The following is a 16402-nucleotide window of genomic DNA, read 5'->3' on the forward strand; positions in this document are numbered from 1 at the left end:
ACACAGCAAAGGCAGCAGGGGATTCGTAGCCGATGGCTGGGTGAGGGGGTCGGCAGCTGGAAAGCCACTAGGTGGAGACACCAAGAACGGGGGAGTCTTACTGAGCTGGCCTAACAGGGTTCTTGCTCAAGGCAGGCTGGGCATTTGGACACAAGGACTTAGGTATCTAAGCTGGGGAAGGAGGAATTTGATCACATACCAGGGGTCGGGGATTCTGGCAAAACTGACTTAGCAGGATTCTTGCTAGAACCAGGTTGGACAGGGATGGACACAGGAGGCCAAGGTGAGAAAAGGGCCTGGAGGAGTCTGTCCAGGAGAGAGTCTCTGTCCATGGCAGCTGGTCAGGGACCCAGGATGCTGGAGGCTCCACCTCTGTCACCTGCATCTGGATCATGGAGGCGGGAAGAAGGAACTCAGAGGGTCTCATCTTAGCAAGCAACAATTTGGCCAGGAAGTGACACCCCCCCCCCACTTAGGCTCACATCTTAGAGGTCAAGGCCGATCACCTGGCCGTGTTGTATTGCAAAGGGGTTGGAGATGTTCAGACCTACCATTATGGGCTGAGTTGTGTCCCCTCAAAAAGCTACATTGACGTCAACCCTCAGGACCTCAGAACGGGACCTGGCTTGGAAATGGGGTCTTGACAGAGGTGACTGTGTTAAAATGAGGTCGTCAGGGTGGGCCCTCACCCCATACGATCGGTGTCCTTATAAGAAAGGGAAATTAAGACCCAGATGCATACAGAGGGAAGATGCCACATGAAGATGAAGATTTGGAATAATGTGACTACGAGCCAAGGAACGCCAAGGGTCGCTGGCAGAGGCTGGGAGGCAAGGGAAGAACCTTCCCTGCAGGCTGTGGAGGGGGCAGGGCCCTGCAGTCAGCTTGATGTTGGACTTCGGCCTCCAGAACTGAGGGAGAATGAACTCCTGCGGGTTAGGCCCCGGGCTGAGCTTGTTTATTCTGCAGCCCAGGGAACGAGCCCGCCTAGCACGTGAGGGGCGGATGGTCGGCTGTCTCCTGAGCTGCCGGCATGAGCAGCACAAACAGGCCCGGGTCCTGGAGCTGATCCCGGGGACCCAGCAGGGTGTGAACAGAGCTGTGATGGGGATGGGCCTGAGAGGCCACGCTCACCCCTGGGGACCCTCCCGCTGCAGGGCAGAGCAGCCCCGCCCTGGCTCTCCACAGCTCAGCGCACATGGGGGAGGTGTCGGGGGAGCGGCTTGTTAAAACGCTGATTCTGATTCACCAGGTCTGGGTGGTTCTCGCTTCCCAGCCCTGCTGGACTCCAGCTCCTTGCTGGGTGTCTTGTGGCTTTCCCTCCACCCAGGCCTCTACATGGAGGTGGCGTGGGCTGGGGCAGCCACGCGAGCCACGCGAGCCACGCCTTTGCACAAAGCCTTGCTTTCACCACTGGCAGCACTTCACGTCCCTGGTAACCATTCAGCCTCTCTTGAGAGGGGTGCCCCACCTCTCCAGGGGCCCCCAGAAATGTAATCCATCCTACTGCGTGGCCTGTATGTTAAGTTGATATATCCTGGACATGACCATCACATTTACTGAGATTCTATGAAGACATTTCCACATGATGCGGTAATAAACTATTTCACTTTCACAGATTCATACCCCAAATCCACTGATAAAACGTGCAAGACCAACTCTAAGTGAAGTAAGCCAGAAAGAGAAAGAAAAATACCATATGATATCACTCATTTGTGGAATCTAAAAAAAAAAGCACCAAATGCACTTATATATAAAACAGAAACAGACTCACAGACATAGAAAACAAACTTATGGTTACGAGAGGGAAAGGGGGTGGGAAGGGATAAGTTGGGAGCTCAAGATTTGCAGACACTGACTGGTGTATATAAAATAGATAAACATGTTTATTCTGTATAGCACAGGGAACTGTATTCAATGTCTCATGGTAGCTTACAGTGAGTGGGAATGTGAAAACGAATATATGTATATTCGTGTATGACTGAGGCATTGTACTGTAGACCAGAAATTGACACATTGTAAACTGACTATACCTGAATTAAAAAAGTAAAAACAAACAAACAAAAAAGTACAAGACCAGCAACATGCTGAACACACTGTATCTTCCCTGATATAAGCCCTCAACAAGCCCTCAACAAGTTTCCTGTCATCCTTCCTTCCCCAAGACAAAAAAAAAAAAAAAAAAAAAAATGAAGTATCTCCCATGTGCCCAGCTCAGCGCTCCCAGTGGCAACACAGTGAAAAATCAGATCCATGGGGTCCTTTCTCTCTGCAATCCAGAAAAGATGGACAATGGATTGGCTCTTTGATAATGCAGTTTCCACTATAATCATGATCACTTTGGGAGGGGATGAAAATGGTAGACAAGACACCTGCATACCCACGTCACAGCAGCATCACCTACTACAGTCACCAAAAGTAGAAGCAACACTCGTGTCCAGTGATGAATGAATGAATCAGCAACATGCGGTCCATCTGTACAATGCAATATTACTCAGCCTTAAAAAGGAAGGAAATTCTCAGGGGTTGGGGAAAGGGATAAATCAGGAGTTTGGGGTTAACATATATACACTACCATATATAAAATAAACAAGGTCCTACTGTAGAGCACCGGGAGCTATAGTCAGTATTTGCAATAACCTATAATGGATAAGAATCTGAAAAAGAATGTATATGTGTACGTATAACTGGGTCACCTTGCTGTACATGAGAAACTAACACGTCATAGATCAACTATCCTTCAATTTAAAAAAGGAAGGAAAGTCTGACGCCTGCTGCAATGTGGATGAACTATGAAGACATCATGCTGAGTGACATAAGCCAGTCACAAAGGGACAAACACGGCACGGTCACACTTCGGTGAAGTCCCAAGAGGAGTCAGACTCACGGGGGCAGGATGTAGAACCCTGGAGAGGAGCACTCCCGGTAGAGGGAGTGGTTAGTGTGCTGGGGGTGGAAGGGAGCTTGGCTGATTTGGGAGCAACAGAGGTCAGCTCCCTGAGGCCTGTGCTCCTGGTGATGGGGAACGGCCGTTAGGAAGGCATATGAGCTCTGGGATGCAGCCGGAATCCCCAACAGCGAACATCACTGTGTGCTTCCCTGGGGCTTCTGCAACAGAGAGCTAGTCTCCCCCAGTCCTGGAGGCCAGAAGCCCAGGTGGGCGGCTCCTTCTGAGGCTGTGAGGGAGGCTCTCCCCCAGCCTCTGGTGGTTTGCTGGCCATGCTTGGCATTCCTTGGCTTGTTAGAAGTGTCACCCGACCTCTGCTTCATCTTCACATGACATTCTCTCCGTGTGCATGTCAGTGTCCAAATTTCTCTTTTGATAAGGACTCTGGTCCTATTGGATTAGGTGCCCACCCTACTCAACCAATTTCACCAGCAGCAAACTCATTTCCTAATAAGGTCATATTCACAGGTACGTGCGGATTTTGGGGCGACAGGACACCACCCGTGACCACTGGCCTCTATTAGCAATACCAAGTGCATGTGCTCTGCAGACCTGATCCCCCAGCCTCTGGGCACTTAAGACATGCCTGGCACATAGCAGGTGCTCAGCAAGTATTTGGTAGAATGAATGAATGATCATTTCCTGGCCTATAAGACTTTCTAATGGAAAACGCAGGAAAAAGCGGAGAACATTCCAGCTTATTTTCAAACTTTATTTCGGGAAACACTGTGACCCATGAGCGCATCCCACATTCAAAATCTAGAAACAGGGCTGGATCACCAGTGGGGCAGCCGCTAACACCATATCCCTTTCTCTCTTAGAACAGAACCCCGGTTTTACGCCTGGCAGAGATTGATCCAGCTAAGAAGACATTTCCCAAATGTCTTTTTTTTTTTTTAACACATACGTCTCCAAAAGACTTATTATCTTTTCTTTAAAGAAATGGATTTTGAAGAGCAAAGACATGAGGCAGAGAGGTAAGAAACAGAAAATAAACAATCGGTTTATAACCACAACAAATTCGTATGGAGAATGCCCCGTGTGAAACAACACAACAAAGGTTCAAAGCGCGAGGTGTTCCCTGGGGCAAGGTGAAGACTTCAGCCTCCGGGATACGGAATTTAGGCCGCAGTCCTTGTCTTTGGATGGATCGCTGGGTGTCACAGGAGTCAGTGGCTCTCCGGAAAGCTCTTTAAATAGAGGGGCTGCTTCCGTTCAGGATGCGATCTTTTCACCTTGCACCTTCCCATCTTCAGGGCGCGGTCCAGAGTCCTGGCCGCGAGGTGATGAGGGTGAACGTCTGGCCGAGACAGACTGAGAAGGGAGAGGAGCCTGGCTCTCAGCCGATGCGCTGCCTATCTCGGGACTTCTTTAAGGACACAGAAACAAACCCCTAAGGATACAAGCCTTTGTGGCGGTGGCAGCGGAGGTGGGAAGTCTTTTCTCGCTGGCCGAGGGAAATTCATGGGCGGCGCCCGGGCGGCACCTGGAGGTGGGCGTGGACTTCACGCCTCGCCCCGCCCAGGCCCCGCCCACGACCGAGGCCTCGCCCGCCGGAGCCCGGAGTCCCGCCCCGCCCCGCCCCGGCAATGCCTCCGCGCCCCGCCTCCGCGCCCCGCCCGGGGCGGGGCCCCGAGTCGACTCCCGCACTTCCGGTTCCGGTTCGTGGCGGGGCCCCAGGGGTTTCACGCCGTGACGCGGCGGCGGGCGGCGGCCGTCGCGGTGCGGGACCGCCCGGGGAGCTACGTATGGGTTGGGGCCGGCGGGGGCAGGCGCTGAGGCTCCTCTCGAGCCGGGCAGGCGGCGGCCGGGCGTGGCCTCGTCGCCCCCGGAAGCCGGCGCAGACCCTCGCCCGCCGCCCGCCCCCGGAGACCCCGGCCGCTCAGCCCCGCTGGGGACACTCGTCGCTGGCGAAGTGTCTGCAGTGGGGTGACCCGGGACCGGGCCTGAGGGTTCTGCCTCGCACGCAGCCCCTCGCCGACCCCTTTCTCGGGGCTGAGTCTCCGCTCCCCGCGTGGAGCGCGGACTCTCGGGGCCCCCTCGCGCCCCCACCCCCGGGGCCGGGGACCCCACAGTGGGCCGGAAAAAGAGGACTTAGCGCGACTGTGCAGCTGAGTTCGCGGACTTGGTGGTGGAGCAGCACGTGATCGAGCACAGCGACGCGGGGGACACCCCTCTACTGCCCGGCCTGTGAGCTCCCCGTGAGGGTGCGGAGGGACCGCATCCTGGGGCACCTGTCTTCGGGCGGGCACTGCCGGAACCGCAGACTCGGCCGGCGGCTCGGCGTCCGCTCGCCGCCGGAGCTCGTGTGTCAGCCTGCGTGGGCCGACCGGCCGACACCCGCTGTGGGCGAGCGGAGGGCGCGCTGTTACTTGCGAGTGCTCTGCGCGGCAGGGGATTTCCATCTCGCGGGTGATGGTGTGTTAGCTTAGTGTAACCCGCGAGGGGTCTTAACTTGGGGAGGAAGCCCCGTGAAGTCTTGGCGTTGTGTGCTTTGTGCTCGTTCTCCGCTTTGTTCCGTCCTAGAGGGAGCAGTTCCCCGCTGTTAGCGTCTGTGGACTGATTCGGGGCCTGGGGACACTGGGTCTTGCCACGTTTTGTTGTGTGACAGGTCTGTCATCTTCTGTCTAGTTCGGCAGCCTGGGAGCTTGCTGCAGCCGGCCTTGCCTCCCACCCCAGTCACCCATCTCTGCGTCCCCAGCCTCCACTCGTGCTCCCGGCCAGCCCCGCCAGCGCCTGCACGGGGGTGAGGGGGGCGCCCTCTCCTCCCACTGGCCACACGTCTCTGGGCCCTGGCCACCCCAGTGCTCTCAGCTTGACTACCAGTGATGTGCCTACACAGGTGGACCAAACGGTGTGTACTTCCACCTGCCAACCTTGCCGCGTTTCCAGCCCTCCAGATGGAAAGGCCATCAGTCCCCTCAAAGCAGGCCAACCAAACACTTGTTTCAAGAGTCCTCCGACGCCTTGGTGTCCAGAGGTGGCATGAGGCAGCTTCCTGATACCGGAGCAGGGGCCCCTGGCCGCCTTGGCCAGGCTGTCTTTGGGGATGGGTTTGGGAGCGAAAAGCTGTTTCAGAGCTTGATGGGTGAGGACAGCTGCTGCTTGCTTTACGTCATCGAGGACCAGCTGTGTGATGTGGAGCACGCCTTCAGAGCCGAGTTTGGCCAACACACAGGTGGTTCGCAAACAGAATGCAGACGTGGTCCTCAGTGACCAGCGGTAGGATTTCAGTGAGTGTACAGATGTCACTACCCGCCGTGGGTGGGCACTGCTCTAGGGGCTGGAGGCATGGCCCCAAATGCGGCAGAGCACCACTCTGTGCTGCTGAGTTTGGTGGAGAGACAGACAAGTAGATCCCAGTGCCCGTCAGAGGCACTGAGTCCCGCGGAAGAAGTCAGGCTGCAGGAGGGGGAGGGTGGGGAGCTATTGTTTCAGATGACGTGGACATCTGAGGAGGGGCCGGTTGAGCAGGGACCCAGACGGGGGAGTGAACGGCCATGCAGTGTCCAGGGGCAAGCACTCTGAAGAGAGGACACCGAGTCCTCTTAAGGCCTTGAAGTAGGAGCCTGTGTGTCTTGTTTGAGGGTGAGCAGCACGACAGAGCCGGCAGGACTGTACTGAACCTGGGTGAGGAGTGGACAGTGAGCTCAAGAGTGGTGGCCAGAGTCCAGGCCTGGAGCCTGGACGGCCACGCAGACTTTGGATTCTGTTCGGATTGCCGTGGGAAGCCCCTGGTGGCGTGAGCAGAGGCCGGCTGATCCAACTCAGGAGTTAGAAGCATCGCTCCAGCAGGTCCTTTCACTGCCGGGGACAGCACACTCTGTGGCCAGTGGTGGAAGGAGGCAGGGAGACTAGGGTGGGCCTGGTCACACAGGTCAGGCCTGGACCAGAGTGGCAGCGTGGTCAGATTTGTGATGTTCTGAAAGTAGAGCCTTTGACAGCGGCTGAGTTCCTGGGAGCTGGCTTCCTTCCTGACCCACACGGCTGAGGAGGGCGTTACCTGCCCTGACTGGGGGCAGCAGCGTCGCTGCAGCTGAGCGGAACGCTGGGAGGCGGCACTCCAGCTTGCTGCCAGCTCAGTTTGGCATGATCGCAGCAGGGTAGCCAGTCTTGCCAGGCAGCACCCAGCCAGTGGTGTCAGGTGCCACCCAGCCAGGTCAGCCACAGCCAGGGTGGCACGACTCAGCGTTCACTGTCATGGGGCTGGCGCTGGGTGTAACTGGGGAAGAGACAGGAAGGCCATTGCCCCCGTGAGCCAGGGTCTGAGAGGGGCCGGCTCCCAGAGGCAGCAGCCAGTGCCTCTGCACGGAGACCGCAGTGTGGGGAGCATCAGGACGCAGAGAAGACAGGCTGGGGGTTGAAGTCAAGTGGCTGGCGTGCCCCCTGCTGCCCCGCTGTGCCCCGCAGACGTGGCCGTCAGCAGGCTCACAATTCACAAACTGCAGAAGGCTTCAAGGGACGCGGCCCAGAGCCCAGCTGGCCACACACGCTTCTCAGCCAATGGGCTGCAGGGTGGGGCCTGCCCGGTGTCCATCCGTGTCTTCCAGGCGCCTTGACCCGGCTGTCCAGTTCTTGCTCGGGAAGGTCCGTGACGGCCGAGCCCTGGGGAGGGTCCATCGAGTCCCCGCCGTCAGCAGTCAGTACCCTGCAGCCCCCCCGGATCTCCTGAGGAAGTCAGGCGGGGGCTCTGCGGTGGGAGCCCCGGCCGCCCTCCGGGGCTGAGCACCCACGGCCACACCTCAGCCGCCAGCACCGGCTCCCATGTGGGACTCTCCCCGCTGCTGCCGTGCACAGTGCGGACGTGGCCGGTGTGCTGCTGGGCGGACGCGCCCCCCACCGTGTGCGCCCTGGGGAGCGCCCTCTGCCCAGGGGAGAGCCCGCTTTGCCGGCTCCCCACTGCCTGGGCACTTCTCCCAGGCCGCTCCGGTGCCTGCCCTGCTCTTCCCCGCAGCTCTTCCACCATCATAGTCCACGTCCTCTCGGCCCCTCGTGTGGCCGGTGCCCCGGGGCCGTGGCAGGGACTGCTCTGTCCTCGTGCTGCCCCTTTGGTGCCCAGAGCACGACCCCACGAGTGTGGGGACAGGAGGGGCCGGCGGGTGCCTGGCCAGACTCTGCGCTGGCCGGCAGCCCCGCCTTCTGGTCACCGTCGGGGGTGGTTTGAGCTTTTCCCTCTTTTAACGACCGGTTACCGTAGTTGCTCGGCCGTGCCTTGGGCTGACAGGGCAGCGTGCTCCCTTCAGGCCCTGCTGGTGTGAGCTCCTGGTGGACAGACCCCGCCATGAGGAAACAACGCGTCCTGCCGGCGGGGGTGTGGGGGGAGACAGCCGCCAGCGGCCCGGATGGCTTCCCCCGGGAGCCGCAGCCCTTCCTGCATTCTGGCCTGGCGGCTCCAGCCCTGGGTCGTGATGCTAAGAAAGTGATCGGGGTGGCAGTGGACGTGTTTGTCCACAGTTCTCGTGATGCAGGGCCTGGGGCCGTCTGAAGGCCAGCCCCCAGGAGCAGACGAAGGCCGTGTCCCCAGAGTGGGCAGTCCATGGGACAGGACACTTAGGAGGGCTTCTCCAGACACAGGAAGGCACTTTTGAGGCAGCATTAGGCAGGGAAAGTGCAGAGAACAAAACTGAATAAACAACATAAGCCCAGCAACGCAAAAAATGCATCACCGGTGTGTATAAACGTGTCTGTACGTGCACGTGCACTCACACACGTGCACACACACTCACACACACATGCGCGCTCGCTGGGGAAGAGGCTGGAAACAGACCTCCAGGGGTCAACAGCGTCCTTCTCTGCACGGCAGGATTGTGAGGGCTTCTGGCTTCCCCTTCGTACCCGTCTGTGGGTTCGGAACCGTTCAGGTCACAGGAGGAGCCCCTCCCCGTTGCGTAAGGACGGTACACAGAACCCAAGTCCCTTGAACCCTCTGCTTCTCTGGGAGAGGAGGGATTAGTGGCGTTGGAAACACTTCAGCAAACTAGACAGAGAGGCAGCGCCGGACCCTCCTCGCTGCCGAGGCCCGCGGGGCGCTAAGGCCGCGTGCGGTGGGGCGAGTGGGAGCGCGCCCTCGGGGGCCCTGGCCCCCCACGTCAGCTGAGTTTCGGCAGCAGTTCTGTCTGGATCTGTGGGGCTGCCGCTTCTGTGAGTGCTTTAGAGGAGCTGAACGTCTTTTGTCTAAAAGGGAGCGCCCTATCAGATCGTTCGTCCCAACTGGTTTATCCCCGGAGGACGCTGCGGCCTGGATTCGTGTGCCTCCCGCGGCTCCCTGCCCTTCTGGCCCCAGGGTGCGAGTCTGGCACCGGCCGTGCTCGGCCCCAGGCAGCTTTTGAATTGCTTCTGGAGCCCCTTGGTTGATCGTGTCGGCATCTTTACCGCCCTTGGGGCTTGTGCCCCATGGTGGGAGACTGTGTGATGTCGGGCCTCACGAGCTCCCGCCCCCGGGGCAGGGGCGCGACTCAGCCCTGGGCAGCTCCGTCCAGGCTGAGCCCAGGACGGCCCCACGTTTGTGCTTAGGGCACACCTTCTGACTGACTGCTTCACCAGCCCTAACTCCCTTGTTTCTCTCAGTTTTCTGTTTGCTGAAAGGTTGTACACCATCGTTGTAAAGGAGATTACTTGCCCTTTTGGGCATCAGAAGTTTCACGGTTTGCTGGACTGACTGACTGACGGCACCTGGATGCCCTCCCGCCTAGACACGCTTCCTTACAAGACACAGGCGCTGCTGTGATCACTGCGACATCTCCCGGGGGAGGCCTTGTCACTAGACATCAGCCGGCACTGCAGGAAAAGCTGTGATCAGAGACTGGAGGCACCCCCGGCCCCCAGTCCTGGCCCCCAGTCCTGGCCCCCAGCCCCGGCCCAGCCAGTTGCGATGGTGAAAGATCTGATGCCAGTGGTCAGAGACATGTGCACGCGGTGGGAGCCGCTCGAGGGCGGCACCTCGTGCACAGTAGGTGCTCAGTAAATATTTTAACTGTTCTTTTAAGAACTTTTAAACTTACCTGGTGAGAGCAAAGTTTTCTATATTTTGATGATTGAGATTCACTCTTCGGTCCTAATAAGGTTTTATGAAATTGTCTTCCCAAAGGTGACTTTTTTCTTTCCATGTTGGTTGTTACCTCAAAGACGCCCTGGCCCTTCGGCCGTCACACACACAGCTTATGCTGCGTCACAGTGCGCCGTACGGAGCACGGGGTGCAGGCAGCCCTGGAAGGTTGGGTGCCATGCCCCCCGGTACGAGCTGTCACCCAGGGGCTGTCCACCCCAACCGCTTGCAGTTTCACGTCTCTCGTGGCTCCCCAGGTGCACGGCTCTCAGCACCTTGCGGGTGGGTAATCAGAGCCCCCGGGCATCTCCGGCCAGGGCTCGGCCCTCCCCCTGGACGCCCAGACCCCGGCCGGGCGCTGCCGGGAGGCGTACCGACAGCTCCTCAGACACTTTCTCAGGACCCTTCGAGGTGGGTGACGTCCTCAGGAGGAACTTTGGACGTGCTGACTTTTAGCAAGAATATTTGTTTTCAGTTACAGTGCAGTAGATAAGCCGTTTGCAAAGTGAAGGCTCTACAGATGTCGGGTTCAGTCTCAGAGCTGTTTTGAATAATCATTTGCATTGCGTGTATCTGACGTACCGCCCGTCGGTGTCCCTTTGGGGTTATGTGAATGCACCACGTTTAGCTCTGAGGCGTGGAATGTGACGGTTACTTCCACGTCCCTGGGATCTGGTGAATTTCACATGTCCCTGGGGAAAGTGGCCCGGTTGTGGGGGAGGCTGGCTATGTCAGACAGGCAGTGGGCCTCTGCGCTGCACCCCTCGGGACCTTTCCATGTCCCCCGTCCCCAGCCAGACCAGAGGGTGTTGTGGTCCCGGCTGGGCCTGGGCTTCTGCCCTGACTCTGTAAGCACACCCTGTGCGGGGGAAGACGCTCCCGCGGCCACTGGAGAGCAGCTGCTCGGGGCACTGCAGGTGGCCGTGGCCGCACGGCGGGCCTGGTGGAGCCGGTCAGCCGGGGCCCAGCGGCACAGAGCAGCCGAGGCCTGTGTGGTCGAGGCAGAGCACTGGGAGGCACAGTGCGCTTGAACCCTGCCTGAGACCCGCCGGCCTGTGCACGTGCCCCGGTGCTGAGAGAGCTGGCACCTGTGGTGACATTATCTTCACCAGAGACCAAGAAGAGGACCCTTGGGAGGACGAGTATGTTCCGTTAGTGGGGTAACGGATTGTAGGGCGATGTCAGAGCCGGGAGACTGAGCTCAGGGTTGCTGCTCCATTTCCTTCTGGCCAGGGTCTCCTCCGTGGGGTCCTGGGAAGAACGCAGGTCAGGAATCGGACCGTGTAAATGGGGGGAGCCTGCAGCCCCAGCTCTGAGCACCTCTTCTGTGTGGGGAGCAGAGTGAGGGCGGCCTCAGCTCCCTGGACCGCGGGCTGCCGCTTCCCGGGGGCCTCAGGGGCAGTTACAGCTGTGTTTAAAAACCAAACAACTTTCTCGAAGAATCTGAGTTGTGCAGTGTATTATGCAGCACTCTTCCTAGGAAATGATAAGTAATTGTATATGATGTTAAAGAATCTTTTTTCTTGCCTGACTGTAGACTTTCTCTGAATGTCAGTGGGCAGCCAGGGAGTGGCCTCGCAGGGGCACGTCCCCAGAGCCAGCACCTTGCAGAGTGGTAGAGCTGCTGCGAGGCGGGTCATCTTCCCAGACTTCCGTGCCAGCCCGCGGGAGGCGTTTTCATTTATTTCAAAGTGATCATGTGTGTTTCTTGTATTCTACTTTAAAAAAACGTTTTTAACGAAGGCGCTAAAGCCGCCTCGTGCTGGGAGCGCATGGCTGCCGCGCTCACCCCTCGAGGTCCCTGTCTTCGTGCTGTGCGTGGCGGCGGCGTCTTAATAAAACTCCCAGGTCCGTGTTTCCCATCCGGTTCTGCAGCGTCGGCGTGTCCGTGATTCAGACAGCCGAGTGCGGGCGGGTGGCGGGGAGGTGACAGCTCAGAGGAGGGGTGGGAGGAGGTGTGTGGGGGCGGGGACAGTGGGGACAGAGGAGGTGCACGGGGCTCCGTCTCCCTGTCCTGTCGCCTTGTCCTGCTGGATTTCAGCCCCGCGTCTAGAGAGACCGAGGCCTCCCTCGACACTGAACAAGCTTTGAGGGTCCCGCGTTTCGCTGTGGCCAGTCCGCAGTCCCGTATTCCCAGGTCTGACAAGAGGGGAGCGGAAGGAAGGCCGGGTGCCCCGGAGCCCGAGCAGGGCTGACCTGAAGCGTGAGCGCTCGTCTGGAACAGCCGGAGGGTGTTCACAGTCCAGTCGGACGCCCACGTGGCCTTTCTGAGGTCACAGCCCGGCCCTCGGCCTGCTCTCAGGAGGCCTGAGCTGGCCGGGCCCAGGCCGGTCCTGTCAGTTCAGTGGGCGGTGCTCAGAGGGCACCAGGTCGGGCCACGGTCGCGCTGGACCCGAGTCCTCGCGGATCACACGGCCCGGAGGCCCCGGGGCGGGGGCGCCGCAGGGCCCGTGCCCGCGCGGGTCTTGTCTCTGGGTCTGATTCGGTCATAGGAGAGTCACAGACCGTGTGCTTTGTTACGTGTAAAACCAAAACTCCCGCCAAACACACTTCCTCGAGTGGCGTTACCCGGAGAAGCTGGGAGCGTCGCTGGGACGCTTCCATCGGCGCTGCCGGAAGAGGCTCCGCGTTACGTTGGAGACACGGGTGGTGTTTCTTAACCTCAAAGTGTTAAAGCGCTTTAACCAACAGAACAGAAGGTGTTTGTGTCTTTACCGCTGGCGTGTTCTAGGGGCCAGCTACCCGGTGTCCCCGCTCCGTGCACGCTGGGGACCCGGGCCATTGGCGGTGCCGCCCAGAGCTGGGCGGGATGATGCCCCCAGTGGCCCTGCCCTGGCGGGGAGGAGCCCGGGGGACTGGGCAGCTGTGCTCAGCGCGCAGGCGTCCACGAGGCCCACCCCGCACCCCAGCCCGCAGCTCCCTCCCGCCTCCTCACTGCTGGGGAATCCCCACACCCTAAAATAAAGCTTTATTTTCTCTTGAGTTTTGTGGCAACGTCGTGACTCGGAAGGATTGTTGTTCTGTCACTTTGCATGTTCCTGTGACCACGACATTGTTCCCACAGCTGCTCCTCCACCACCTGCAGGTGCAAAGGCCCAGGGGCCCTGCCAGCTCATCCCACAGGGAGAGTCGGTGTGAGGAGCCCGTGGTGGCCTGGGTCCCCGGGGAGGGTGCTCCTCCCCCCCCCTCCACCCTGGGGCTCCGCCCGCCCGCCCTCACCAGGCGCCAGGCGAGGAGACCAGACTGAGAAACAGCCGTGTGAGGCCCGGGAACTCAGCTGTTCCTCAGCTGGGTGCTCGGAGCTCAGGGAGTTGGGGGAAGGGCCCCTCGGCTCCTGAGGTCGTCCTCGGGGAACGGGTTGGGGGGCCCAGTGTGGGCTGCTGGAGCAAGTGCAGAGCCCGTGACAGCTGGCTGGGGCCCTGGGCTTGGTTTTCACGTCTGAACCGGCAAGAAGGGTGCACTGACCCCGGCTTGCGGGGGTGCGATGAGGAAGCACGGGGACGCCCCGGCGCCCCGCCTCCGCCCGCCCTGCAGCCAGGTCTGCGGCCGCTGTGACGCTGCACCTGGCTGTGTGTTCCCCGTGGCACTGATGGCACCCCTTCTGCCCCAGGGTGGTCCCGGGGGGGGGCATCATCCTAGACACCAGCACCTGCGTTTACACCCATCGCTGCTTTTTTAAATCAGTGGAGCTGGCCGGTGTTGACGCTCATGACCTCCAAGGTGAAGTCCTGGTCCAGAGCTGTGCCCTGGGGTCTGGGGCACAGCTGGCGCTGCAGCTCCGTCCCCTGCTGGCTGGCCTCTGAGCCATTTGGCACAGCTGACACCCCTCCCTCCGCCCAGTGCCCAGCCTCTAAGGAGCCTGGAAACCTGACAAAGAAATTGGCACGTGAACGCTCACTCTTGGTCCTGCCCTGTGCGGAGAGGGGCGAGCTTGGCTTCTGAAAGGACCTGCGTGAGGTCTGCCTCTCTGAGCACCCGGCCTGGAGGGAGCCCTTCCTGACTTCCCTGTGGGGGGGCGGTTACCCCAACAGGGGGCGCCCCAAAGGGCGGTGAGTGCTCTGTCAGCACAGCCTCCTGGCCTGGGAGCCTTGCCGCTTCAGGGTGACCTGGAGACGCTGGGGCATGGGCAGAGCGATGGACAGACGGATGGACAGACAGCTGTTAGGAAAGTGCCAGGCAGCATCTCGGCTTCCGTGTCGGTCAGGACCCCTCCAGGCCAGCCCGGAACATCCCCTGGCGCCCTCTGTCCTGTCTCCTGTCCTCCGCTTCTCTGGCCACCAAGGCTCAGGAGGCTCTTGGCAGAAGGAAACGGCCCCTCAGCTGGGAGTTCGGACACCGTCCCCCCACCCCAAGCCCGCTGCCTCCCTGGGCTGCCCCGTAAGGGCCTGGACCCCCTCTGCCTGCCTCCTGTCCCTGCCAGGACGGGAGGGCCTCTCCCAGCACAGGGCCCGGCCTCCCAGGGAAGAGGGAAGGCCGTTCCACCAAGAGAGCAGAACTGTCCTCCCATGGCCGCCTCCCATCCCGCCCGCAGAGCAAGGGACGAGCCCTGCCCGGCGTGGGCCCCCGCCTGCTCTGCCCCTCGGCTTTCTGCCCAGCTGGCTTTATACAGACTCGGGAAGCTGGGAGCCCCCCTAGACTGACCCTGACAGGAACATTAAAGACGGAAGTTTCGTTAAAATAGGCTAACCCACCGTGTAGAAAAGGGTGTCATTTTATCAAATATTAACAGTCTGCAGTAATTTGAGGGGCATGCCATCCGTGTCTGTGCTGGAAGGGTCGCCAGAGAGAGGCGACGGGCCAGCAGCCTTGGCGTGGGTATAGGCTGGAGGCTGGTGGCCAGAAGTCTCCTCGCCTCCTGGGAGGGACCAGTCTTCTCCAATTCCAGCGAAACTGGTTTTAATTCAGGGCAGAAACAGAAGGCGGCTGCAGTGGGGTCTGCGTGAGCAGTCAGGTGTGCAAGGGACAGGCTGGCCCTCAAGTCCAGCAGAGGGACCAGCCTTGCGCAGAGATGTAGTCTGGAGCCTTGACCCAAAGAACCAGACAGGCTTAGATACAGTCACTCAGAACCAGAGACAACGAAAAATACTTTTTGGCAGTCGGTCAGTGGAGCCCCCAGCAAAGTGAGGCGGTGGGTAGGGGTGAGGCTTGGCTCGGCTCCGGGAGCCCCTCCCTGTGGGCCACCCCACAGCCCACGGGCTGCGGTGGCCAGAGGGCTGGACTTCCCTCTCCCGGCGCAGCCCAGAGGTCCTGCCTCCCAGGGCAGCTTGAGACAAGAAGGAAGCAGAGGTGGAGCGTGGCTTCCCGGGTCCTGGGCCCAGAGGCCCGCTCTCCGCTGCTCTCCGGGGCAGACCCAGCTGGGGCCCGGCCGAGCCCCTCCCCCGGCCCCCTCAGTGGGCCTCGCCCTCCGTGAACTCCTCTTTGATGGACTGTTTTCGGGACTTGCAGTCCGGGAGGTCAAAGCCGAAGTCGGCCCACTCGTCCGGCCCCGAGGCCCCCGCCGGGCCGCCACGGTTGGGGATGGTGATGGTGTGGCGGACGCGGAAGTGCACGGCCTCCATGACCCGCTGCCGCTGCAGCTCACCCGAGCTGCCGAAGGAGATGGTGGCGGCGTTGCTGCTGGAGCGGATGAGCTGCTGGGCGCCATAGTCGTGGCCCTGCTTCAGGTCCTGGAGGCCCCGCCAAATGGTCATCCGGTACTGCTCTGGGACTTTCAGGGCCCCGAGGTCCTGCAGGAGCAGGGCGGCGCCCCGTCACAGGGTGTTTGTGGCAGGCTGCCCTCGTCCCCTCCCACCAGGGATGTCAACTGTGGGACCCAGAGGGAGGTGAGGAACCCCACCCTGAGGGCCATCGGGTCTGGCCACATGGAATTCGGCCCCAGCATGGTGGCAGGAGAGCTAAGAAGTGATGTGTGTGTGCTCGGGGTTGGGGGGAGAGCTGAGGTCACTCCTGGGCCCCTGGGTCTGGGGCCCTGCCCACAGCAGAGTGACAGAAGGAGACACTGCACACTGGGCCCTGGAGGACCGCCTGCCCCCAGCCTCAGGGCGGGGCCCCTCCCAAAGTCAAAGCAGATGCTCGGGCTCCAACCTCCCTCCTCCTCCCATCCCTGCCCCTCCCCTCCCCTCCCCCCTCGCCAAGCTCGCATCAGCAGTGAGGCAGCGTTCACATGCACTGAGCCAGCCCTGCGGGGAAGCCGGGAGAGGTCGGGGAGGGCGTTAGTGGACACACGACAAGGCCATCCTCTGAGCGACTGGCCCCAGCTCCCTCTGGCCAGCCCACATTTCTGGCCCATGGCCGTGGCTGGGGATGAGCCTCTGAGCAGATGCCAGGCCCCCCGAGCTGGAGCCCCAGGATCCGACAGCTGTGTCTCCTGGGCTCTGGCTCCATCACTGCCCTCAAGGCACCGCCTGGCT

General features: G+C 60.4%; 2 protein-coding genes across 7 annotated transcripts in view; one reads left to right on the top strand and one right to left on the bottom strand.

The window, feature by feature from the left end:
- The first annotated feature begins 1005 nt into the window (after nt 1–1005).
- On the top strand, nt 1006–12974 carry LOC102525579 (putative TP73 antisense gene protein 1). Its single transcript, XM_072975890.1, is given in 6 exon segments — nt 1006–1087; nt 4473–4693; nt 5143–5292; nt 5559–5816; nt 5818–5889; nt 5891–12974. Coding segments are annotated over 6 exon segments (1056 nt in total). The 3' UTR covers nt 6164–12974.
- A 1720-nt stretch (nt 12975–14694) lies between these two features.
- TP73 (tumor protein p73) overlaps nt 14695–16402 on the bottom strand; it is a 43637-nt gene continuing 41929 nt past the window's right edge. For all 6 annotated transcript variants that reach the window (XM_072975558.1, XM_072975552.1, XM_072975554.1 and 3 more), the window contains one exon: nt 14695–15718. In XM_072975558.1, the coding sequence (XP_072831659.1) occupies nt 15380–15718 (339 nt within the window). In that variant the 3' untranslated portion in view covers nt 14695–15379. The remainder of the gene's footprint in view (nt 15719–16402) is intronic.

The sequence above is a fragment of the Vicugna pacos genome, chromosome 13, assembly GCF_048564905.1.
Source record: "Vicugna pacos chromosome 13, VicPac4, whole genome shotgun sequence".
NCBI lineage: Eukaryota > Metazoa > Chordata > Mammalia > Artiodactyla > Camelidae > Vicugna > Vicugna pacos.